Consider the following 27,076-nt stretch of genomic DNA (forward strand, 5'->3'; position numbering starts at 1 on the left):
ACAAAAATAAAATACATTTCCTTACAACTTTTTATTTTCATCACACAGTTAGTTCGTAAGTGATCGTTTCAAGGCAAGTTTTCTTGTTCAACCCATCATGTTTACTTTGGCCGAATATAGAGGTGGCAAACTGAGTTGGACATGTGGGGCTCATAGTCTAGAGTGTCTAAATTGACTAGACTTCTAGACCTCTTCTACCAATTTAACAAAATCTAATGAATTAGAATTTCAGAAATAGTGATTAAATCACCACCCCTACCCTAATTTCCAGCCTAGGAGAGCAACTGCAAATCGCAAAATCCTTTTGACTTCGTGGACTGTGCTCTATCCACTAGACGATGCTGCTTCTCTTTATTTATATTAATGACTGTCTCCCCCTCTTGTCTGAAGGCTCGTTGGGGGCAAGAGACTCTGTCTGTATACTGGTGGTGGTGTACTCTCCCAAGGGCTTAGTATTGAGCCCTGCTCACAGTAAGCGCTCAATAAATAAGACTCATTGATTGATTGATTGAGGTGAAAACTAAAATCTATTGTCTACCTCAGTACGTAGCACAGTACTTGGCATATACTAAGTGTGAGCCCCGGCTTGGCAGTCAGACCCTGGCTGTGGGTTCTAAAACCGGCTCCGCCGCTTGTCAGCTGGGTGACTTTAGGCCAGTCACTTAACTTCTTTGTGCCTCAGTGATCTCATCTGTGAAATGGGGATTAAGACTGTGAGCCCCATGTGGGACAGACTGATGACCTTGCATCTACCCCAGAGCTTCGAACAGTGTTTGGCACATAGTAAGTGCTTAACAAAGACCATCATCATTAGTAGTAGTAGTATTTATCAACAAATGCCACAATCATTATTATTACTGTTATTCATTCAATTGTATTTATTGAGCACTTACTGTGTGCAGAGCACTGTACTAAGCACTTGAAAAGTACAGCACAGAGAGGCAATGGGTTTACAATCTAGAGGAGGCAAGACAGACATCAAAACATGTAAACAGGTATCAGTATAAATAAATAGAATTGTAGATAGATACATATATACACAAGTGCTATGGGGCAGGGGTTGGGAGGGGAAGGGCAAAAGGAACTAGTGAAGGTGAAGCAGCGGGGAGGGGGAGCCGAAGAAAAGGGGGCTTAGCTTGGGAAGGCCTCTTGGAAGAGGTGTGCCTTCAGTAGGGCTTTGAAGCAAGGAAGAGTGATTGTTTGGTGGATTTGAGGAAGAAGGGCATTCCAGGTCGGTGGTAGGACTTGGGCCAGGGGATGGCAGCGAGACAGGAGAGATTGAGGCACAGTGAGAATGGTTAGGGTTCTCACCCAGTCACTTTACTATGTGACTGTGGGAAGCAACCATTTGATGAGGGAGTTGGCTTTTGACTGAGCAAGGAGACCCTTTGCTTTGGAAGGAGAGGCCTTCTATCACAAATTACCTTCAATCTTCTAAACTGATAGCGTCAGTCCCCTAGGATTCTTTTGGGTCCCAACAAGGCCCTGAACTAAAATTGGTAGGTCTTTGCATCTGGTGTGGATGGAGTTTGGGCTATGTGGAATTGAGGTTTTTGCTTATTTGTCTGTGGTTTTTTTTAACTCAGTACCACTTTGGGAGCAAAAAGATTGGTGTGTCTTTGCATCTGGTGTGGAGGGAGTTTGGACTACCTGGAATTTGGGGGTGGGGGCGTTTAAAAAAAAATTATTTCCAGTGAAATCCTGAAGTTTCTTCTAAGATGTTATTTTGAAACGAGTGTTATTTGGGGAAGCAGTGTGGTCTAGTGGAAAGATCACAGGCTTGGGAGTCAGAGGACCTGTCTGCTCTGTGACCTTGGGCAAGCCACTTAACTTCTTTGGGTCTCAGTTGCCTCAATCTGTCAGATGGGGATTGAAACTGTGAGCCCTACGTGGCACAATCCATAATAACCTGTATCTACCTCAGCACTGAGAATACTGCTTGGCACATAGTAAGTGCTTAATAAATACCATACTTATTATAAAAATCTAGCTCCCTCCACTGGGAGAGCTTTGCTCCTTCCCTTGGCCTCCCTGCGACGAGGGTGAGACACTTCTTATTTGACTCTGGACCCGTGGGCCCAGATGCTCAGACAGTTGCACAGCAAAGCAACAGTGACAGTGATGACATTGACGTGCTTACTATATGTCAGGCACTGTTCTAAAGCACTGGGGTAGATCCAGATTAATCAGAATGAACAGAGTCCCCTGTCCTACATGGGGCTCACTGTCTTGATCCCCATTTTGTAAATGAGGTAACTGAGGCACAGGGGAAGTGAAACGACTTGGCCAGGGTCACACACCAGAGAAGTGGCAGAGTTGGGATTAGACCATGAGCCCGTTTTGGGCAGGGATTGTCTCTCTTTGTTGCTGAATTGTACTTTCCAAGCGCTTAGTACAGTGCTTTGCACACAGTAAGTGCTCCATAAATAAGAATGAATGAATGAAGTAAAGGTGGTTAGCTTTTCTACCTCCGTACCCCTCCTACCCACCATGCCTCATCTGCAGATTCCTTGCAACTAACTGAGTAGATTCCAGCAGTTCAGTTAATAATGTTGGTATTTGTTAAGCGCTTACTATGTGCCGAGCACTGTTCTAAGCGCTGGGGTAGACATAGGGGAATCAGGTTGCCCCACGTGGGGCTCACAGTCTTAATCCCCATTTTACAGATGAGGGAACTGAGGCACGGAGAAGTTAAGTGACTTGCCCACAGTCACACAGCCGACAAGTGGCAGAGCGGGGATTCGAACTCATGAGCCCTGACTCCAAAGCCCGTGCTCTTTCCACTGAGCCACGCTGCTTCTCCTGAAGCAGTTACACATAACCCACTCTACACACAGACATTCTTAGACAAATGGGGGGTGTACCTACCCTGAGTACGTTCTCGCAGTCTTTTCAACACTTAAAATATACCATGCTACACATTCACACTTCTATGCAAACAAGAAGGGTGCACCCAATTCCAACACAGTTACACAATCTTTTCAGTACTTAGAACAGAGCCGAGATGTTCTCAGGTCATCATCAGGAACTTTTCTTCATCAGAGGCATTAAGTATCAGGTTTCAGCACAGTGGTGGTGCTGTCCAGTTAGGTTTAAGAGGAAAGATGAGTTCTGTTTTGGACAACAATCAATCAACAATACTTATTGAGCCCTTTCTAGGTGCAGAGCCCTCTACAAAGCACTTAGGAGAGTATAGCACAGTGGAGTTGGCAGACACGTTCCCTGCCCACAGCGAGTTTGCAGTCTGGAGGGGGAGACAGATATAATATGAATAAATAATTTTTAATATATACCATAAAGATATGTACATAAGTGCTGTGCAGTTGACGGTGGGGTGAATATCAATTTCCTCAAAGGCACAGATACCCAAGCATAGATAGCACAAAAGGAAAAGGGAGCCAGGGAAAAGAGAACTTAAAAGGGGAAGGCTTTTTGGAGGAGATGTATACTTAATACTTTGAAGTTGGGGAGAGTGGAGGTCTAGCATATGTGGAGGGAGAGGGATTTCCAGGCTAGGGGGAAAGGGAAAATAGATGAGAGCAAGTCATCTATACTCACTGCCTCGAATTCCTTTCCTCCAACTTGCTCCTGGACCCCCTCCAAACTGGCTTCTGCCTCCTTCACTCCACTGAAACCACTCTCTCAAAGGTCAATGACCTCCTCCTTGCCAAATCCAGCGGCTCCAACTCCATTCTAATCCTCCTCAATCTCAGCTGCCTCTGACACTGTGGACCAGCCCCTTCTCCGCAGCGCGTTATCCCACCTTGGCTTCACAGACTCCGTCCTCGCCTGTTTCTCCTCTTATCTTTCTGGCCGTTCATTCTTGGACTCCTTCGCGGGCTCCTCCTCCCCCTTCTCTCCCCTAACTGTAGGGGTCCCTCAAGGGTCAGTTTTTGGTCCCTTTTTATTCGCCATCTATAATGATAATGATGGTATGTGTTAAGCACTTACTATGTGCCAAGCACTGTTCTAAGCGCTGGGATATGTACAAGAGTTATCAGAATGTCCCACGTGGGGCTCACAGTCTTAGTCCCCATTCTCCTGATGAGGTAACTGAGGCACAGAGAAGTTAAGTGGCTTGCCCAGAGTCACCCATCTGACAAGTGGCAGAGCTGGGATTTGAATCCATGACCTCTAACCCAAGCCCGTGCTCTTTCCACTAAGACATGCTGCTTCCCTTGGAGAACTCATTCACTCCCACAGCTTCAACTATCATCTCTCTGCAGATGGCACCCAAATGTATATCTTCTCCCTTGTTGGTTCTCTCCCTCCCTCCAGGCTCACATCTCCTCCTGCCTTCAGGACACCTCCTCTTGGATGTCCTCCTGCTACCTCAAACTCAACATGCTCCTTTTCTTCCCTCCCAAACCCTGTCCCCTCCCTGACTTTCCCATCACTGGGGATGGCACAGCCATCCTTTCCATCTCACAAGCCCCCAACCATGGTGTCATCCTTGACTCTGCTCTCATTCTCCCCACATAGCCAATCCCTCACCAAATCCTGCCGGTCACACCTTCACACAACATGGCCAAGATCTGCCCTTTCCTCTCCATCCAAACCACTACCTAGTTAGTACAATCACTCATCCTATCCCAACTGGATTACTTTATCGGCCTCCTTCCTGGCTTCCCAACCTCCTGTCTCTCCCCACATCCGTCCATACTTTATTCATTCAGTCAGTCAGTCGTATTTATTGAGCGCTTACTGTGTGCAGAGTACTGTGCCAGGTGCTTGGGAAGTGCAATTCAGCAACAAATAGAGACAACCTCTGACCACAGTGAGCTCACAGTCTAGAAGAGGGGAGACAGATATCAAAAGAAGTAAACAGGCAACAGTAACATCATCATTAATAAAAATAAATAGAATTATAATTAGGTACATATATGCCCAAGTGCTGAGGAGCTGGGAGGGATGTAGAGCAAAGAGAGCAGGTGAGGGCAAAGGGGGTGGGAGGAGTAGCCTGGGAAGGCCTCCTGGAGGAGGTGAGCCTTCAGTAAGGCTTTGAGGGTGGGAAGTATGCTAGTTTGGCAGATTTGAGGACGGAAGGCATTCTAGGCCAGAGGGAGGACGTGGGCCAGGGATCAGCAGTGGAACAGGCGAAAATGAAGCCCAGGAAACAGGTTAGCACCAGAGGAGTGGAGTGTGCAGGCTGGGATATAGAAAGAGAGAAGGGAGGTTAGGTAAGAAGGGGCAAGGTGATGGGGAGTTGCACTCCACTTCACTCCACTGCCTGGATTATCTTCTGCAGAAACGTTCAGGGCATGTCACCCCCCTCCTCAAAAATCTCCAGTGGTTGCCTGTCAACCTCTGTATCAAACAAAAACTCCTCACCATTGGCTTTAAAGCACTCCCATCAGGTTGCCCCCTCCTACCTCACCTCCCTTCTTTCCTTCCACATCCCAGCCCGCACACTCCACTCCTCTGGTGCTAATTTACGTCCATCTGACCTGTCTTACTGCCAACCTCTGGCTCATGTCCGGCCGCTGACCTGGAATGCCCTCCCCGGTCACATAATAATAATAATAATGTTGGTATTTGTTAACCGCTTACTATGTGCAGAGCATGGTTCTAAGCCCTGGGGGAGATACAGGGTAATCGGGTCGTCCCATGTGAGGCTCACAGTTAATCCCTATTTTACAGATGAGGTAACTGAGGCACAGAGAAGTTAAGTGACTTGCCCACAGTCACCCAGCTGACAAGTGGCAGAGCCAGGAGTCGAACTCATGACCTCTGACTCCGAAGCCCAGGCTCTTTCCACTGAGCCACGCTGCTTCCCATGCGCCAATCACATGCGCCAAACTAACTCTCTTTCCCTCTTCAAAACCCTACTGAGAGCTCAACTACTCCAGGAGGCCTTCCCAGACTGAGCACCCCCTTTCCCTCTGCTCCCCCTCCTCCTCCTCTCCCCATTCCCCCTTCTCCCGCCCTCTGCTCTTCCCCCTTCCCCTCCCCACAGCACCGTGCATATTTGTATGTGTAATTTATTACTCTATTTATTTTGTTAATGATGTATATATAATCTATGATTCTATTTATCTTGATGATATGTATGCCAGACTACTTGTTTTGGTTTTTTTTGTTCTGTTTTGTTTTGTTTTGCTGTCTGTCCCCCGCAGTTTAGACTGTGTGCCGGTTATTGGTCGGGGATTGTCTCTGTCTGTTGCCAAATTGTACATTCCAAGCTCTTAGTACAGTGCTCTGCACATAGTAAGCGCTCAGTAAATAAGATTGAATCTAGAAATCTATTTATTTGTATTGATGTCTGTTTACTTGTTTTGATGTTTGCCACCCCTCCCCTAGACTAAACCTAGTGCGGGCAGGGATTGTTTCTCTTTATGGCTGAATTGTACTTTCCAAGCGCTCAGTACAGCACTCTGTACACATAAGCGCTCAATAAAAACAATTGAATGAATGAATCAGGGCACAGCAAGTAAGCTAACCTTGAGTGAAGAATGAGGGCTGGGTGGTAGTAGGAGATCAGTGAGGTAAGGGAAGAAGGGGCAAACTGATTGACTGCTTTAAAGCCAGTGTTAAGGAGTTTCTGTTTGATGTGGAGGTTGATGGGAATTTATTCATTCATTCAGTCGTATTTATTGAGCACTTACTGTGTGCAGAGCACTATGCTAAGCCCTGGGAGTGTACAGTTTGGCAACAGATAGAGACAATTCCTACCCAACAACGGGCGCCAGTCTAGAAGGGGAGAGACGCACAACAAAACAAAACAAATAGACAGGCATCAATAGCATCGAAATAAATAAATAGAATTATAGATACATACACATCATTAATAAAATATATAGAATAATAAATATGTGCATAATTACACAAGAGCTGTGGGGCGGGGAGGTGGGTAGAGCAGAGGGAGGGAGTAGGGTCGATGGGGAGGGGAGGAGGGGCAGAGGATAAGCGGGGGCTCAGTCTGGGAAGGCCTCCTGGAGGAGCTGAGCTTTCAGTAGGCCTTCGAAGGGGGGAAGTGAGCTAGTTTGGCAGATGTGAGGAGGGAGGGCGTTCCAGGCCAGAGGTAGGATGTGGGCCTGGATGGCGTCGATGGCGGGACGGGGGAGAACAAGGCCCAGTGAGGAGGTTAGCAGAGACAGAGGAGCGGAGTGTGCGGGCTGGGATGTAGAAGGAGAGAAGCGAGGTGAGGTAGGAGGGGGCAAGGTGATGGAGTGCTTTAAAGTCAATGGTGAAGAGTTTTTGTTTGATAGGGAGGTGGATAGGCAACCACTGAAGATTTTTGAGGAGCGGGGTTGACATGCCCTGAACGTTTCTGTAGGAAGATGATCCGGGCAACGGTGTGAAGTATGGACTGGAGTTGGGAGGGGCCTGAGGTTGTGAGGTCAACAAGGAGGCTGATGCAGTAATCTGGGTGGGATAGGATGAGTGATTGTATTAATGTGGTAGTAGATTGGATGGAGAGGAAAGGGCGGATTTTAGCAATTTTGTGAAGGTGAACAGAGACGATGAGATTTAGCGTGCGTCCAAGTTGGTGAGTGAGTGAGGTGGGGTGGAGCAGAAAGTCAGTGGAGTTGAGGGAGAGAAAGCAGTCAGCGGAAGGGTCATCAGTATCATTCCTATGGATGTTGAGGTTCCCGAGGATTAGTGAAGGGACAGAAAGAGAGAGGAAAGTAGAAACAAGGGCTCCTAATGGTCTGGAAAGTAGGTGGTGGTTCTGAGGGGTGGTATAAAACAACATGGCTAAAAGCTGTCCTTTCCTTTCCACCCAAATTGCTTCCACGTTAATCCAGTCTCTCATCCTAACCTGCCTTGATTACTGTAGCAGTCTCCTTTCTGACCTGGCCACCTCCTGTCTCTCCCCACTACAGTCCAAACTTCATTCTCCTGCCCGGATTGCTTATTTACAAAAGCGTTCAGGCCTTGTTCCCCACTCCTCATGAACTTCCAGGGGTTGCCCATCTTCCTCCACATCAAACAGAAACTCCTCAGCATTTGCTTCTAAGTAGCTTGAGAAGTAGCATGGCAAGGTGGATAGAGCACAGGCCTGAAAGTCAGAAGGTCAGGGGTTCTAATCCTGGCTCCACCAGTTGTCTGCTGTGTGACCTTGGGCAAGTCACTTCACTTTCTCTGACCTCAGTTACTTCATCTGTAAAATGGAGAGGGAGGCAGGGAGCCCCATGTGGGACAGCGACTGTGTCCAACGCAATTTGTTTGTTATAATAATAATGGTAATAATAATGATGATATTTGTTAAGCACTTACTATGTGCTGAGCACTGTTCTAAGCGCTGGGGTAGATACAGGGTATTCAGGTTGTCCCACGTGAGGCTCACAGTCTTAATCCCCATTTTGCAGATGAGGTCACTTAGGGGCAGAGAAGATAAGTGACTTGCCCCAAGTCTCACAGCTGCTAAGTGGTGGAGCCAGGATTAGAACCCATGACCTGTGACTTCCAAGCCCATGCTCTTTCAGCTAAGCCATGCTGCTTCTCAGTATTCACCCCAGTGCTTAGTACAGTTCTTGGCCCATAGCAAATGTTTAACACATTATTATTATTATTTTAAACTCTTATGCTAATCTTTTCACAGTGCCTCATCCTCATCTATCTTGTTGCCATTCTCTCGCCTAAGTCTTGCCTCTGGCCTCTCACCTTGTATTCCACAGACAATTACTTTTCCCCACCATCAAAGACACATCTCCTCCAAGAGGCCTTCCCTGACTAAGCCCTTCTTTCCTCTTTTTCCAATCACTTCAGTGTCACCCTGATTTGCTCCCTTTATTCATTCCCCCCTCACAGTCCCACAACACTTAGGTATGTATCTGTAATTTATTTGATTATATTAATGTCTATCTCTCCCTGTAGGCCGTAAGCTCATTGTAGACAGGGAATGTGTCTGATTTTGATTGTATCGTACTCTCCCAAGGGCTTAAAACAGGCCTCTGTTCACAGTGGGTTCCAGTAAATACTACTGACTAACTGACCGACTGACGAATAGTGACAAGTAATTGGAGTGGTGGTAGAGGCAGATGATGTGGGCTTCTAAGGGAAAGAGGGGTGTGTGGTCAGAAGAGTTGTTTGACAGAGGCATTGGAGAGCAAGAAGGAAACCAAACCCTCCTCCTTTCCCAACAAGTCTTGAGGAGTAGAAGAAAGTGAGATCCTTCTTGTTTAAAGGTGCTTACTATGTGCCAGGCACCATACTAAGGCCTGGGGTAGATACAAGGTTGTCAGGATTGAGGCAGTCCCCTGTCCCACCTAGCCTAGAGCTCATAGTCTTAATCCCCATTTACTGATGAGGTAACTGAAGCTCAGAGAAGTTAACCAACTGGCTCAAGGTCACACAGCAGAGAAGTGGCAGAGCCGGAATCAGAATACTATTATTACTACTACTACTACTACTACTACTACTACTACTACTACTATTACTATCCTCCCCTTCTAGACTGTGAGCCCATTGCTAGGTAGGGCTTGTCTCTGTTGTTGCCAAATTGTACTTTCCAAGTGCTTAGCAAAGTGCTCTGCACACAGTAAGCACTCAGTAAATGTGTTTGGTTGAATGAATGAGTGAATACTCACGACAGCGACAACAATTAATACCAATTGTGGTATTGACTGGGCTCTTACTATGTGCCTGGTATTGTACTGGACACTGGGGTGGAAAAGAGCAAATCGGGTTGGAAACTGTCCATGCCCCACAAGGGGCTCACATTCTTAATCCCCGTTTTACAGGTGAGGTAACTGAGGCACAGAGAAGTGAAAGGACTTGCTCAAAGTCACACAGCAGACAAGTGGTGGAGCTGGGATTAGAATCTAGGTCCTTCTGACTCCCAGACCCGTGCACAATCCACTCGGAGTGAGAGTCAGAGGGTGGGGAGAGGGAATGGTGGGAAGAGGTGAGGAGGGTCTGGCTGGGTGTGAGCTGGTGGGGGTGACTTCATGCATGAGAGATTTTGGGGTGTGGTGGGAAAAGATAGAAAATGGGGTGATGAGAGGGAGAGGTGCTGGGAACATGGTGAATTCCCTTGGTGCCACCTTGGTGATGCAAGTTTGTCCTGAGCATTTGCATTTTAATCTGTTTTTTCCAGTGATTAATTCTAAGACTGATGTGATGGTAGGTCCTTCCAGGTAGGGGAAAAGGAACACACCCATTCGCTCCCAGCCAGGGGGATCCTTGAGAGTAAATAGGCAAATGTTGACCTAAAATGGTAGCTGTGTTGACATACCTGACTCTGCTGCCCAGATCATTTTTTTAAAAAAAATCTTTTTGAGCATCTCAAAACTCCTCAAAACTCTCCATGCCCATCCATCTTGCATCTGAAGAAAAATCCCTCACTGTCAGCTCCAGAGCACTCAATCAGCTCTGACTACAACCCAGCCTAGTGGAAGAAGCGTGGGCTTGAGAGCACCCGAGTTCTAATTCTGGTTCTGCTACTTCTCTGCTGAGTGACCTTGAGCAAGTTAGCAATTTACTGACTTCTCTGTGCTTCTAATCCTTCCTCTGCAAAATGAGCATGAAATATTCATTTTACCTCCTCATTATACAGAGCCATGTTAATCCAAGCACTCATCCTCTCCCGCCTTACTGCATCAGCCTCCTTGCTGATCTCGTTGCCTCCTATCTCTTCCCATTCCAGTGCTTACTTCACTCTGCTGGCTAGATCAGTTTTCTGTTTAGTCAATGTTTCCCCACTCTCAAAAGCCTCCACTGGTTGCCCATTCACCTCCTCATCAAGCAGAAACTCTTTACCATTGGCTTCAAAGCACTCAGTTACCTCTCCCCCCCTACACCCCACCACCTCACCTCGCCAGCACATTTCACTAGACTAATGCTAAGCTGTAGAAGGAGGCAATGGTAAACCACTGTCCATGCCCCACAAGGGGTGGCAGCATGGCTCTGTGGAAAGAGTACGGGCTTTGGAGTCAGGGCTCATGAGTTCGAATCCCAGCTCTGCCACTTGTCAGCTGTGTGACTGTGGGCAAGTCACTTAACTTCTCTGCGCCTCAGTTCCCTCAGCTGTAAAATGGGGATTAAGACTGTGAGCCCCACGTGGGACAACCTGACTCCCCTGTGTCCACCCCAGCGCTTAGAACAGTGCTCTGCACATAGTAAGCGCTTAACAAATACCAACATTGTTATTCACTGCTGTATTTCTACCAAGAAAACTCTATGGATCCACTACCAGAATGACTGCAGTTGTAGGTGGTGCGTTCCAGGAGACATGTGGTCCATGGCATCGTTATGGGTCAGACACGACTCAACAGCATAAGACGACAACAACAACAACAACAATGCTAAACTACTCACTGAACCTCGACCCATGTCCTGCCTTTGCCCAGGACCCCTCCCTCTTCATATCGGATAATCACTCTCCCCACCTTCAAAGCTTTATTGAAGGCACCTCTTCTATTCTAGTCTATTCTAGTCTATTCTAGTCTAGTCTAGTCTTGTCTAGTCTTGTCTAGTCTAGTCTAGTCTAGTCTTGTCTAGTCTTGCCTAGTCTAGTCTAGTGTAGTCTAAATAATAATAATAATAATGATGGTATTTGTTAAGTGCTTACTGTGTGCCAAGCACCATTCTAAGCACTGGGATAGAGACAAGGAAATCAGGTTGTCCCCTGTGGGACTCACAGTTTTAATCTCCTTTTTACAGATGAGGCAATTGAGGCACAGAGAAATGAAGTGACTTGCCCAAAGTCACACAATTGACAAGTGGTGGAGCCAGGATTAGAACCCACTATCTGACTCCCAAGCCTGTCTCTTGCCACTGAGCCACACTGTTTCCCATCTAATCCTATTCTCCATTTGCACCCACTCTTTTGGAGAACTCACTCTTCTCCTGTGTCTTCAATTACATCTTGTATGCAGATAATTCCCAATTCTGCTTCTCTAGCCCTGATTGCTCTTCTGCTCTACAGTCTCACAGTTCCTCCTGCCTTCAGGTTATCCTTAGTTGGATATCCCACTGACTCCTCAAACTTAACTTGTCCAAAACAGAACTCCTTATCATCCCACCCAAACCGTGTCCTCCCCTGACATTCCCATCACTGACGACAGCCCCACCATTCTTCCTGTCTCACAAGTCCGTAACCTTGGCGTTATCCTCGACTCATCTCTCATTTAACCCACTTATTTACTAAATTCTGGAGGTTCAATTTTCACAACATGGCTAAAATCTGCCTGTTCCTCTCAATCCAGATTTTTACCACATGAATCCAAGCTTTTACCCTCTCCCATTTTGATTCCCGCATACGGTGTCCATCCTGACTCTCCCCACTGTAATCCAGACTACACTCATTTTCCTGCAAACACGTCCAGTCCAAATTTCCCCATTCCTTAAGAAGCTCCGGTGGTTGTCCATCCACTTCTGCATCTAACAGAAACTTCTTACTACTGGCTTTAAACCATTCACTTATCTTGCCACTTCCTACTTTTCTTTGCTGCTTTCCTACTACAAACCCAGCCCACACACTTCACTCCTCTAATATCAGTGTATTCACTGTACCTGAGTCTCATCTATCTTGTCACCCACGACCTACTTCTAGCCTGGAATGCCCTCCCTCTTCATATCTGACAGATGATGATCACTCTCCCCACCCTCAGTGCTTTCTTGAAGCCACATTTCCACTAAGAGGCTTCCCTGACTGAGTCCTCATTCTCTCCCTCTCCCTCTGGCGTCATCCTTGCACTTGTATTTGCACTCATTATTCACCCTTCCCTCAGCCCCACAGCACCTATGTACATATCTGTAATTTATTTATATTTGTATTTATATTAATGTTAATATCAATATTATATATATATATATATTAATAATCACCCCTCTGGGTTGTAAGCTCATTGTGGGAAGGGAACATGTCATATTGTACCCTTCCAAGTGCCTAGTACAGTGCTCTGAACACTGTAAGCACTCAGTAAATACAAATGATTGATGACTGATTGATTTGTGTGATTGACATCTCCTCCAAGAGTCCTTCCCCGACTAGGCTCTCTCATTTCTTCTTCTCTCCCTCCCTTCTGCATCACCCTTGCACACTTGGATTTGCACCCTTTATTCACCTCTCCACCAGCCCCAAAGCACTTATGGACATATAATAGCAATAACAATAATGATGTTTGTATTTGTTAAGAGCTTACTATGTGTCAAATACTGTTCTAAGTGCTGGGGTAGATACAGGGTAATCAGGTTGTCCCACATAGGGCTCACAGTCTTCATCCCCATTTTACAGATGAGGTAACTGAGGCACCAAGAAGTTAAGTGAGTTGTCCAGAGTCACACAGGTGGCAGAGCCAGGATTAGAACCCTTGACCTCTGACTCCTAAACCTGTACTGTATCCACTGGGCCACCCTGCTTCCATACTTTATTTGTTTATTCATATTCATGACTGTCTCTCTGCGTAGACTGTAAGCTTGCTGTAGGCAGGGAACATTTCTACCAAGACTGTAAGCTTGCTGTAGGCAGGGAACATTTCTACCAATTCTGCTAAATTGTACTCTCCCAAATGCTTAATACAGTAGTCTGCACACTGAAAGCACTAAGTAAATACCATTGACTGATTGTCTGATTGATTTAACTGTGTTTTCTCTGATAATCTTGCATCTACCCCAGCTCTTAGTATAGTGCTTGACCTGTAGTACAGAGCCACTGTTACTATTATTATAATTAGTAAAATATAATAATAATAATAATTTCTCTAAACTTTTAGTTTACTCACTGAGCCTTGAGCCTTGCTCTTGGCCTTCCCATCCCCCCTACTTGAAAGATGGGGAGAGAGGTGGTGGGATATGAAAGGGGAGGGAGTTCCTGGCTCAAGGGAGGATGTGGGCAAGGGGTTGGTGAGGTAAAAGACATTAAGGTATGGTGGGTTGGTAGGTGAGAGAGGAGCTGAGTGTGTGGGCTGGGTTGCAGTTGGAGGTTAGTGAGGTAAGGAAGGAAGAGAGAGCAAGCTGCTCTGAAGGAGTTTCTGTTTTGAGGAATGGGGAGACATGAATTAAATGGTTTTTCAGAAAACGGATCTGAGCAGCAAAGTGAAACCGGGGTTCGAGTGAGGAGAGTGGGCAGGGGACTCAGCGAGGCTGATGCCCAGAGAAGATTTGGGATGTGATAAGTGCTTGAATTAGCCTGGAGGCAGTATGAATGTGGAGGAAGGAGCAGACTCTGGAAATGTGGTGATAGAGTCAACAAGATTGGTTGACTGAATACGTTGGTTAAAGTAGTGAGATGAGTCAAGGATAATCAATCCATCAGTCAATCATATTTCTTGAGTGCTTGCTGTGTGTAGGGCATTATACTAAGCACTTGGGAAGGTACAAGACAACAATATGACAGACACGTTCCCGGCCCTCAAAGAGCATACAGTCTAGGGGGGAGCCAAGCTTGCAGGTATTATTAGACTGAGCCCTATGTGGCATTAATGTTATTCTTGACTCCTCTCCCTCTTTCAACCAACCTATTCAATCTATCACTAAATCCTTTCGGTCCAACCTTCCCAACTTCACTAAAATTCGTCCTTTCCTCTCCATCCAAAATGCTACCATGTTAATCCAGGCACTTAACCTGTCCCTCCCTGATGACTGTATCGGCCTCCTTACTGACCTCCCTGCTTCCTGTCTCAACCCACTCCAGTCCTTACTTCACTCTGCTGCCCGGATCATTTTTCTACAGAATCATTCAGGCCGTGTTTTCCCTCTCCTCAAGAACCTCCAGTGGTTGCCCATCTACCTCTACCTCTTGGATGAGTTGTGCCTTCAATAAGGTTTTGAAGGTTTGGAGAGTAATTGTCTGTTGGATATGAAAAGGGAAGAGATTCCCAAGTGCACACAGTAAGGGTTCAATAACAGAACAGAAACAGTTTCTAAACAGTTAGAAATAGATGAGCCAAGTGTGTGGACTGATTTGTAATAGGAGAGTAGCGAGGTGACCAAGGAGGGGGCAAGGTGATTGAGTGCTTCAAAATGCCAATGGTAAACGATTAACTTCTAACCGTCTCACTGTTCCTCAGTCTTGTCTGTATCACTGGCAACCTCTTGCCCATGTCATTCATTCATTCATTCATTCATTCATTCATTCATATTTATTGAGCGCTTAGTCTGTGCAGAGCATTGTAGTAAGCGCATGGGAATGTCTTCCCTTTTCATATCTAACAGACAATTACTCTCCACACCTTCAAAGACATATGGAAGTCACATTTCCTCCAAGAGGTCTTCCCCAGCTAAGCCCTCGTTTCCTCTTCTTCCACTCCCTTCTGCATCATCCTGACTTGCTCTCTTTATTCACCACCCCCGCCCCCAGCCCCTCAGCACTTATGTCCATATCCTCAATGTGTTTCTTTGTTTATTTACTGTGGTATTTGCTAAGTACTTACTCTCTGCCAGGCCCTGTACGAAGTAAATTAATCAGGTTAGACAGGGTCCCTGTCCCACCTAGGGCTCATAGTCCTAATTCCCATTTTACAGTTGAGGTAACTGAGACACAGAGAAGTGAAGTGACTTGCCTTAGGCTGCATAGCAGACAAGTGTTGGATCCGGTATTAGAACCCAGGTCCTTCTGACTTCCTGGACTGTGCTCTATTCTCTAGGCTATGCTGCCTCTCTTGACTTATATTAATGACTGTCTCCCCCTCTTGTCTGCAGGCTCGCTGTGGGCAGGGACTGTGTCTGTATATTGTTGGTGTTGTACTCTCCCAAGGGCTTAGTACTGTGCCCTGCTCACAGTAGGCGTTCAATAAATAAGACTCATTGATTGATTGATTGAGGATAAAACTATAACATCTACCTCAGTACGAATCATGGGTTCGAATCCCGGCTCTGCCACTTGTCAGCTGTGTGACTTTGGGCAAGTCACTTTACTTCTCGGTGCCTCAGTTACCTCATCTGTACAACAGGGATTAAGACTGTGAGCCCCACATGGGACAACCTGATTCCCCTGTGTCTACCCCAGTGCTTAGAACAGTGCTTGGGACATAGTAAGTGCTTAACAAATACCAACATTATTATTATTATTATTATTACATAGCACTGTACTTGGCATATACTAAGTGTGAAGCAGCGTGGCAGCGTGGCTCAGTGGAAAGAGCCCGGGCTTTGGAGTCAGAGGTCATGAGTTCGAATCCCAGCTCTGCCACTTGTCAGATGTGTGACTGTGGGCAAGTCACTTCACTTCTCTGTGCCTCAGTTACCTCATCTGTAAAATGGGGATTAAGACTGTGAGCCCCATGTGGGACAACCTGATGACCCTGTGTCTACCCCAGCGCTTAGAACAGTGCTCTGCACATAGTAAGTGCTTAACAAATACCAACATCATCATCATTATTATTATTATTATTAAGTGTGAGCCCGGGCTCGGGAGTCAGAGCCCGGTCATGGGTTCTAATCCCGGCTCCGACGCTCATCAGCTGTGTGACTCTGGGCCAGTCACTTAAACTTCTCTGTGCCTCAGTGGCCTCATCTGTGAAATGGGAATTAAGACTGTGAGCCCCATGTGGGACAAACTAATGACCTTGTATCTATCCCAGAGTTTAGAACAGTGCTTGGCACATAGTAAGTGCTTAACAAATACCATCATCATCATTACAACACATGCTACAGTCATTATTATTACTGTTATTCATTCAATTGTATTTATTGAGCGCTTACTGTGTGCAGAGCACTGTACTAAGCACTTGGAAAGTACAGCACAGAGAGACAGTGGGTTTACAGTCTAGAGGAGGTGAGACAGACATCAAAACATGTAAACAGGCATCAGTATAAATATATTTGTATTATAGAATTATAGATATATACATATATACACAAGTGCTGTGGGGCGGGGTTTGAGAGGGGAAGAGCAAAGGGAACCAGTGAAGGTGAAGCGGAAGGAAGGGGGAGCTGAAGAAAAGGGAGTTTAGTCTGGGAAGGCCTCTTGGAGGAGGTGTGCCTTCAGTCGGGCTTTGAACCAGGGAAGAGTGATTGCTTGGTGGATTTGAGGAAGGAGGCTGTTCCAGGTCAGTAGTAGGACTTGGGCCAGGGGTCGGCAGCGAGACAGGAGAGATTGAGGCACAGTGAGAAGGATAGCACCACAGGAGCGGAGAGTGCGGGCAGGGATGTAGAAGGAGAGAGGTAGGAGGGGGCCAGGTGATGGAGAGCTCAGAAATCAAGAGTGAGGAGTTTTTGTTTGATACAGAGGTTTCTAGGCAACCACTGGAGATTTTTGAGGAGCGGGATAAGGGTCTGGAACGTTTCTGTAGAAAGATAATCTGGCAGCAGAGTGAAGAATAGACTGAAGTGGGAAGAGACAGGAGACTGGGAGAGCTGATGCAGTAATCTAGTAGGGATAGGAAGAATGACTGTACTAACATGGTAGCAGTTTGGCTGGAGAGGAAAAGGGGGATCTTGGCGATGTTGTGAAGCTGAGACCAACAGGATTTGGTGACGGATTGGATATTTGGGGTGAAGGAGAGAGTGGAGTCAAGGATTACACCAGGATTATGGGACTGTGCGGTGGGAAGGATGGTTGTGCAGTCCACAGTGACGGGAAGGTTTGGGAGGGAAGATAAGGAACTCTGTCTTGGATGCATTGAGTTTGAGGTGGCAGGAGGACAGATGTGCAGTAAGCACTGGTTAAATATTAACTGAGGGTATAAGTAATCTTTAGCAGTATGACTGAGGCTTGTAAAAGGAGATTCTATATTGAAAAACTTATAGTTCTGGGAGTTTGAAGTGAGCCAACATTGATTGATTTATTGTTTATCATAGTCGTTAGGGAACACTGGTACCAAACAACTGGTTTGACCATTTATTTTCCTTCTACTCTCACTATATTCGATGAGTTCTGCAGGCCTCCATTTACAGTCAAAACAAGAAAAAAGATCTTTCCTTGATAAGGTAGATGTGACCGTTTCTATTCATCAGTGGAACAGGCCTGTGAGAGAGGATAATTCCACTGGATAATTGTGGAAAGGTCAAACACACTTTTTGAAGAAGTCCCGAAGGATCATTTAAAGGACTAGACATTTATAACCCAACATTTTATGTCTTTTGCTAGTTACTAAGGATTTCTTTCATCTTGGATCGGATTTATAAAATTCTAGGGAGGTGCCTAATTTGATAGGTGAGTTATATCTTCCCTTTCTATACTGGTGTTTTTTGCAGCCTGCCAATTATGAGTAAGGAAAGAACAAGGCACTGTAGCATTAAAACAATTAAATGCATTATTTTTAACCCTTTGCAAATGAGTTTTTCATCCAAATTAAGGACATGCAGCCAATTTCAGTATTCAACAACTCCAGCCAGATTCTAAATTGTTCTTTTCTTCTAAGAGAATTTGAATGAAATTTAGGAAATAATGGAACTCGCCTTTTTCCTTTTCTTTTGTAGCGGGGATCTGACGAACTTTTTGCTACTTGTGTTGCTAACGGACCGCCTCTTGTCATGAGCAACAACCCATCTTCAGGTAAAATTGTCCAAAATATTTCAGAAACCTAGCCCCTAAACTAGAAGGGCCTAGGTTCTAATCCATCTCTGCCACTTGTCTGCTGTGTGACCTTGGCCGAGTCACTTCAGTTTCCTGTGCTTCAGTTTCCTCATTTGTAAAAATGGAGGTGAAAACTGTGAGCCCCATGTGGGACATGGACTGTGTCCAACCTAACTATCTTGTGTTTACCCCCGCACTTAGTACAGTGCCTGGCACATAGTTATACCACAAAAAAATAGACCCCTAGGTATTTCAAAATAAACTGCCTGATATCTTTAAAGGTTGCTTATTCTGTTTATTTCCCCAGTTGCTTTATATACGTAACCCTCTTTCCAGCCTTATTTGGGCCGGGTTTGTGAGGCGTTGTGCATTAGCAACCTGCGGGGAGATGCTTCATTTTGCTTAAATTTGCTTCCATTCTAATCTTGATCAAAACTAATAAACATTTGTGTGAAAATGACTTCAAATTCTGATGAGGAAAAGGACAAGGTGGGGAAACTTGGTGTCTCTTCAAAGTTTGACTTTACCGAGACAGTTTTCAGTAAATGAGATCGAGGAAGCCGAGAATGAGAGGAGGAAAATATCTTTTTAGGGCTTTTGTTTGTATGCTTTTTCTTCATTCATTCATTCACTCACTCACTCACTCACTCACTCACTCACTCACTCACTCACTCACTAACTCACTCAATTCAATTGTATTTATTGAGCGCTTACTGTGTACAGAGTAGTCTACTAAGCGCTTGGAAACTACAATACAGCGATAAAGAGATATAATCCCTGCCCACATTGGGTTTACAGTCTGGGGTGGTGGGGGGGAGACAGACATCAAAACAAGTAAACAGGCTTCAGAATAAATAAGTAGAATTATAGATATGTGCTTACATACATAAGCACTGTGGCGGGGGCAGACGGGGAGAAGGAAGAGAGCAAGTCAAGGGGACGCAGAAGGGAGGAACAGCTGAGGAAAAGGGAACCTAAGTCTGGGAAGGCCTTTTGGAGGAGCTGCGCCTGCAGTAGGGCTTTGAAGCAGGGGAAGAGTGATTGCTTGGCAGATTTGAGGAGGGAGGGTATTCCAGGCCCGAGGTAGGATGTGGGCCAGGGATCGGTGGAGGGATAGGGGAGATGGAGGCACAGTGAGAAGGTTAGCACCAGAAGAGCAGAGGGTGAGGGCTGGGATGTAGAAGGAGAGAAGGGAGGTGAGGTAAGAAGGGGCAAGCTGATGGAGAACTTTAAAGTCAATAGTGAGGAGTTTTGTTTTTATGGTATTTGTTAGGCGCTTACTGTGTACAAGGTATTGTACTATGTGCTGGATTAGATTTGTGCTAATCAGGTTGGATACAGTCCATGTTAATTCCTATTTACAGGCCCAGGTAATTTAAGAGGCTTGCCCAAGGTCACACAGCAGACACATGGCAGAACCGGGAGTAGAAAAAGGGTCTTCTGACTTTCAGGCGTGTGCTTTACCCACTAGGCCATGCTGTTAAAGTGAAATGTTGTGTATGTCTTTAAAATCTCTTTGTTCATAATTTTGCTGTTTAATTGCTTATTTTTCTTTTGCCAGCTAATGGAAATGACAGCAAGAAATTTAAGGGTGACAACAGAAACCCAGGGATCCCTTCCCGTGTAATCCATGTTCGAAAACTTCCCAGTGATGTCACGGAAGCAGAAGTTATTTCCTTGGGATTACCTTTCGGCAAGGTCACCAATCTTCTTATGCTGAAAGGCAAAAGTCAGGTATTGAGAAAGTGTAGTCGGATTGATCAGAGAGGAAACACTTAGACTTGCATCAGGACATCATGACTAAGACAGCATTGTGTTCTGAGGCCCTCTGGGATTATCATGGTAACATTTGTAATCCCATTTGGTAAGGGTTTGTAGGAGGTACAGAACATTATAAGTAACACAGTTTCTGCCCATACAACTAAAGTGATCAAAATAGATAATGGAGTACTCATTTATACATATGTGGTGAGGAGGGCATAAGTATCTTCATAGGTACTGGAATCGATTGAAGGAATAATATGGATCAGCCTTCTTGGAGAAGATGGGGTTTAGAAAGGCTTGAGACCCGTAGAGACCAGTGATCCAACTGTAAGGATGGAGGAAGTTCAAAGGCAGGAGAACAGTGGGAGTGAGGGGAGGTGAGGAGAATCACTACAGATGCAGCAAGAAAGTTAGTTTGGAAGGAATAAAGAGAATGAACTGGAATAGCTGGAAAAGAGGGGAAGCAGATAAGATAGGGTGAGAAGGTGGAGAGCCTTGAAGCGGATTATGGGGTGTTTCTGTTGATATGAAGAGACACAGGAAGGTTAGGGTTGTGTTATACAGTTTGAAATGGAGAGAGGCTGGAGGTTGAATGACTAGTGAGGATGCTAATTCAATTGGGTAATTGTGGCAAGACTCCGGCATGCTCTGGAGGGTGGCCAATATGGGTGGAGAGAAAGGGGAAAATCCAGGGAATGCTGTTCAGGAAAAAACTGGCAGGATTTGGCAGGGGCCTGGATGTAAGAATCAAAAGATGGCAAAAATTCAAGGATGACAACAAGATTGCAAGATTCTAGGGCAGGGAGCACGGTTCATTTATCTGATACAGGGAAGTTAGGAGGAGGAGGAGGAAGAGTGGGTTTAGAGAGAAAGGGTGGGTGTGCCTCAGTATCGTCTGTCTCTCCACTGGCCCTGCACCCACATCCTCCCCCTGTCCTGAAAGTCCCTCTCCTTCCATATACTTCAGACTACCATTCTCCCCACCGTCAAATCCTTATTAAGGTCACATCTCGGCCAAGGAGCCTTCCCCAATTAAGCCCTTTTTTTCTCTGGCTCCCCCTCCCTTCTGTGTTGTCTGTGCACTTGGATCTATGACCCTTGGGTATTTGGAATCCAGCTCATACTCAAGCCTCTTGGCGCATGGGTACATATCTATAAATTATGTATTATAAATTGTTTATATTAATGCCTTTCCCCGACTCTAAACTGTAAATCTTTTGTGGCAGAGAACATGCCTACTCACTCTGTCATATTGTACTCTTGCAAGCACTTAGTAGTTCAGTGCTCTGCACACAGTAAGTACTCAATAAATTAATAACAATAACAACCAGCATTATTATTACTGTTATTGTGCTGTTTGTTAAGTGCTTACTATGCACCGGGCACTGTACTAAACACTGGAGTGGATACAAGCAAATCAGGTTGGACACAGTCCCTGTCCCACATGAGGATCACAGACGAGTTAACTGAGGCACAGAGAAGTGAACTGAGATCACACAGCAGGGACGTGGTGGAGCCGGAATTAGAACCCATGACCTTCTGATTCCCAGGCCCATGCTATATCCACTAAGCCTTGCTGCTTCCCAATTCCACTGACTGATTGACTGATGGGTTGACTGACTGACTGTTAGTGTAGACATGTTGAGTTTTGAGATGCTGGCCAGACGGGCAAAGTGGAGGAATTGTAGAAGCTAGAGAAGATGTGAGATTGTGCGTCAGGTGGACTAGAGGGAGAGAGAGTGAGAGTAAAGACAGGGTAGAGGGCCCTGATCAAATTCTTGAGAGATGTCCATAGTCAGAGTGAAACAGAAGGGGTGGTTGGATAGGTAGGAGCAAAATATGGAGAGTGCAGAAAGCCAAACTACAGAGAATCAAGAAGAGAACTAGTGGAAAAGAAGTGAATGGCAGAGGAGGGGACAGAGTCAGAAATGCATACAGAGTGAGTAACTTTTTAGAGCACCCTGGAGGTCTCTTGGGTGATGGCTGTGAAGCCGTTCGTTCGTTCGTTCGTTCATTCGTTCATTCGTTCATTCATTCATTCGTATTTACTGACCGCTTACTATGTGCAGAGCACTGTACTAAGCGTTTGGGATGTACAGTTTGGCAACAGATAGAGACGATCCCTGCCCAACAAGCAGGTGAGGAGCGATGGGGAGACTTTGGGTAGTCATTCATTGAATCGTATTTATTGGGCGCTTACTGTGTGCAGAGGATTATGCTAAGTGCTTTGAAGAATACAGTACAACAGTAAACAGACCCATTCCCTGCTCACAACCAGTTAATAAAATGGTGACTTTGATTTTATCAACAGAGTAGTTGTGGTGGTTGTCAGGAGTTAGGGATGGGTCTGTGGCTCAGTGGAAAGAGCCCGGGCTTGGGAATCAGAGGTCATGGATTCGAATCCCGGCTCTGCCACTTGACAGCTGTGTGACTGTGGGCAAGTCACTTAACTTCTCTGTGCCTCTATGACCTCATCTGTGAAATGGGGATAAAGACTAGGAGCCTCACGTGGGACAATCTGGTGACCCTCTATCTCCCCCAGCGCTTAGAACAGTGCTCTGCACATAGTAAGCACTTAACAAATACCAACATTATTATTATGTTGGTAGCAGGGAGAGGGAACTTCAAGGGAGAGCTAAAGGTTTGTTGGAGCTAGTAGGAGTTGTAGGCCTGTGAAGTCCATGAGAGAGGTGTTCATTCATTCAATAGTATTTATTGAGCGCTTACTATGTGCAGAGCACTGTACTAAGCGCTTGGGATGAACAAGTCGGCAACAGATAGAGACAGTCCCTGCCGTTTGACGGGCTTACAGTCTAATCGGGGGAGACGGACAGACAAGAACAATGGCACTAAACAGCGTCAAGGGGAAGAACATCTCGTAAAAACAATGGCAACTAAATAGAATCAAGGCGATGTACAATTCATTAACAAAATAAATAGGGTAACGAAAATATATTCAGTTGAGCGGACGGGTACAGTGCTGTGGGGATGGGAAGGGAGAGGTGGAGGAGCAGAGGGAAAAGGGGAAAATGAGGCTTTAGCTGCGGAGAGGTAAAGGGGGGATGGCAGAGGGAGTAGAGGGGGAAGAGGAGCTCAGTCTGGGAAGGCCTCTTGGAGGAGGTGATTTTTAAGTAAGGTTTTGAAGAGGGAAAGAGAATCAGTTTGGCGGAGGTGAGGAGGGAGGGCGTTCCAGGACCGCGGGAGGACGTGACCCAGGGGTCGACGGCGGGATAGGCGAGACCGAGGGACGGCGAGGAGGTGGGCGGCAGAGGAGCGGAGCGTGCGGGGTGGGCGGTAGAAAGAGAGAAGGGAGGAGAGGTAGGAAGGGGCGAGGTGATGGAGAGCCTTGAAGCCTAGAGTGAGGAGTTTTTGTTTGGAGCGGAGGTCGATAGGCAACCACTGGAGTTGTTTAAGAAGGGGAGTGACATGCCCAGATCGTTTCTGCAGGAAGATGAGCCGGGCAGCGGAGTGAAGAATAGACCGGAGCGGGGCGAGAGAGGAGGAAGGGAGGTCAGAGAGAAGGCTGACACAGTAGTCTAGCCGGGATATAACGAGAGCCCGTAATAGTAAGGTAGCCGTTTGGGTGGAGAGGAAAGGGCGGATCTTGGCGATATTGTAGAGGTGAAACCGGCAGGTCTTGGTAACGGATAGGATGTGTGGGGTGAACGAGAGGGACGAGTCAAGGATGACACCGAGATTGCGGGCCTGCGGGACGGGAAGGATGGTCGTGCCATCCACGGTGATGGAGAAGTCTGGGAGCGGACCGGGCTTGGGAGGGAAGATGAGGAGCTCAGTCTTGCTCATGTTGAGTTTTAGGTGGCGGGCAGACATCCAGGTGGAGACATCCCGGAGGCAGGAGGAGATGCGAGCCTGAAGGGAGGGGGAGAGGACAGGGGCGGAGATGTAGATCTGCGTGTCATCTGCGTAGAGATGGTAGTCAAAGCCGTGAGAGCGAGGTGTACCAGATTTACTGAACAGAAAGCAGCTGAATTATAGCATCAAAATGTCAACTGTGGTTGGAAAAATTGGCCTGGAGCCTGGTTTTCTGCACAGCTCCATTTATCTGCATCACTGCAAGAACAGAGGAAGCAGACTATGGAAGCGTTCTAGGATTGTATGTTGGTGAAAAAGAGTAAGGAAGGAATGGTGGGGGCTCTTGACAGTTCAGGAACAATCATACAAGAACAAATTGTCAATTACTCAGCAACTCTTAGTTCCATTTTAAACATTAAAATTATACATTTCTACATATGACATTTGAAAAGGTTTGTTTAGTATATTAATAAACATTAATATAGCAGAAATTGAAATGTGACTTTTAAAGATGTTAATTGTTGGCAGAAAAGCTGGCAGTGAGGTGTGAAATATTCCATTTAACAGCCCCAGTCATTCTCAGTCTCCTGTAGAAGTCTGCAATTCGTTGTCAACTTGGTATCTAAAAACAACAAAATAGTTAGTCTGCCACACAGAACTAGACCAACACCCAACTGAAGTCATCTATATAATCTACGGCCTCCACACTGAATATAACTGCTTTTTACAGCAGTTTTCACTGGATAAATGACTGGTTTACTACTCATTTTAAAGCTTTCAGCAAGATTGCATGCACTTCATTTTAGTAAGAAAGCAAAAGTAGAAAATTAAAGTAAAACTATCCTGACAAGTACCAAAAAACTTGGAAAAGACAACTTCAAAAGCAACACAAAACAGAACGCCCCAAAAATAACAGCAACAAAAAACCTAGCAAAAGGGAGAATATTCACAAACTCAGAATGAGCTGGATTTTGCTTTAAATCAGCTGTGATGATATTAAAAACCTACCTGCTGTGCAGTAAATACTGTGCATTCTGAATCTGATGCTGTGTTCCTGTAATGATAATAATCCGATCCTCAGAACCTTCCAAAGGCTCATCTGTTTTGACTGATTTGAAAGACTACTGGACTTTGAATATTAATATCTACAGAAGATATTCTGTCTTGACTCTTCTCCCACTCCCTTCTGTGCCACCTTGACTTGCTCCCTCTATGTATCTTCCACCGCGGCCCGAAAAGCACTTACATCCACATCTGTCATAAGCTCATGAGCAGGGAATGTGACTGTTATATTGTTGTAATGTGCTCTCCCAAGCGCTTAGTACAGTGCTCTGCACAGTAAGCACTTAGTGTGACTGCCTGACTGACTGACTGATTTAGAGTGATACATATGGGCTGGAATAGATTTATTACAGTCACACATTATTTACCTTTAGGCTTTTATAGAAATGAATACAGAGGAAGCAGCAAACACTATGCTAAGTTATTACGCCACAGTGACTCCAGTTCTTAGAAGTCAGCCCATCTACATTCAGTTTTCCAACCACAAGGAACTCAGAACAGAGAACTCTCCAAACCAAGCAGTAAGTTTTTAACTTTTGTTGTTGTTGTTGCTTGTCGTTTGTTGTTGTTTTTTAAAAATGAGAGAAGCTGTATGGCGTAGTGGAAAGAGGACCTGCCGGGGAGTCAGAAGACCTGGGTTCTAATCCCAGCTCTGCCACGTCTGCTGTGTGATCTTGGGCAAGTCACTTAACTTCTCTGTGCCTCAGATCCCTTACCAGTAAAATGGGGATTAAGGCTGTGAGTTCCTTGTGGTGCAGGGACTGTGACCAACCTGATTAGCTCGTATCTATCCCAGCGCTTAGAGCACTGCTTGGCCTGTAGTGAGCACTTAACAAATACTTCAGTTATAATTATTACAATTACCATTATGAGTTTTGGAATTAATTACTCCCCAGCTCACTCATCATTTCCCAAGGCAAGAAAGAAAAAAGGCTTGATCATTCATTTTTGCTGTAAAATTGACAGGGACTTGGAAAGATGTCAAACGTGCACTGTGTTTAACCAATCAGGCCACTTAACCTTATTATTCTTGATTTATTAAACTTTTAATTTTAATATGGTCATTATTAAAGCACTTTCTTTGTGCCAAGAACTTTGGTAAACACTGCCTCTTGCCCATACAGGGTAGAGTGGGAGGGACTTAGTACAGGGCCTGGCACACAATAAGCACTTAACAAATACCATTAAAAACAAAAGTATTAAATCCCCATTTTACAGATGCAGAAACTGAAGCTCCCAGAAGTTAAGTGATTACCCCAAGGTCACTTAGAACCTAGGTATCCTGACTCCTAGTTCCTTGTACTGTCCACTGAGTGATAAGAAAGTACCCAGAAGTTTGGAAGAAATTCAGGTGGTCTCATAATTGGAGGCTTCTGGGGACTTAGGGTTTTTGAGAAGAGGAGATGTGGATAAAAAGCAGCGGCATTAAAGCTTAATCAAGAAAGGAAGGAATTGGCTTAGTGGCAAGAGCCCGGGTTTGGGAGTCAGAGGTCGTGGGTTCTAATCCTAGCTCCGCCACTTGTCAGCTGTGTGACCTTGGGCAAGCCACTTGACTTCTCTGTGTCTCAATTACCTCATCTGTAAAATGGGGATTAAGAGTGTGAGCCCCACGTGGGACAAGCTGATTATCCTGTATGTACCTCACTGATTAGAACAGTGCTTGGCACATAGTAAGCGCTTTACAAATACCACAATTATCATTATTGTTATTACTACTCTTATTGTTAAAAAGTTAAATTGTTGTGCTTTGAGGGACTTTTTTGGAGTTGAGGTAAGAAATGGGTTCATGAAGGAGCACGCTTGCATGCATGTGCACACACGTGGGTGGGTGCGTGGGTGTGTTTGTGTGTGTGTGTGTAAAAGCATGTCCACAGTGAATATGTTGGCCCTGAGATAGCAGTTATTGCCAGAATGCTTTCAGAAGTGCTTGAGTACTCAATTTTACAAGACAATTATTGGATAAAAACAGCGATTCTATTTTGTGAGTATTTGTGTAGGGTACTGTACTGAAGTAAGTGTTTCAGAAAATTT

General features: G+C 45.5%; 1 protein-coding gene across 1 annotated transcript in view; it reads left to right on the forward strand.

The window, feature by feature from the left end:
* The window catches only part of LOC114808747 (polypyrimidine tract-binding protein 1-like), a gene marked incomplete at its 3' end in the record, with an annotated part of 37,816 nt that extends 12,250 nt beyond the window's left edge, over nucleotides 1–25,566 (forward strand). The window contains exons 3-5 of the mRNA XM_029056573.2: nucleotides 18,310–18,385; nucleotides 19,968–20,140; nucleotides 25,420–25,566. Coding sequence (XP_028912406.1) covers nucleotides 18,310–18,385; nucleotides 19,968–20,140; nucleotides 25,420–25,566 — 396 coding nt within the window. The remainder of the gene's footprint in view (nucleotides 1–18,309; nucleotides 18,386–19,967; nucleotides 20,141–25,419) is intronic.
* Between the last annotated feature and the right edge of the window lie 1,510 nt (nucleotides 25,567–27,076).

The sequence above is a fragment of the Ornithorhynchus anatinus genome, chromosome Y5 (assembly GCF_004115215.2).
Source record: "Ornithorhynchus anatinus isolate Pmale09 chromosome Y5, mOrnAna1.pri.v4, whole genome shotgun sequence".
In the NCBI taxonomy this organism is placed as follows: domain Eukaryota; kingdom Metazoa; phylum Chordata; class Mammalia; order Monotremata; family Ornithorhynchidae; genus Ornithorhynchus; species Ornithorhynchus anatinus.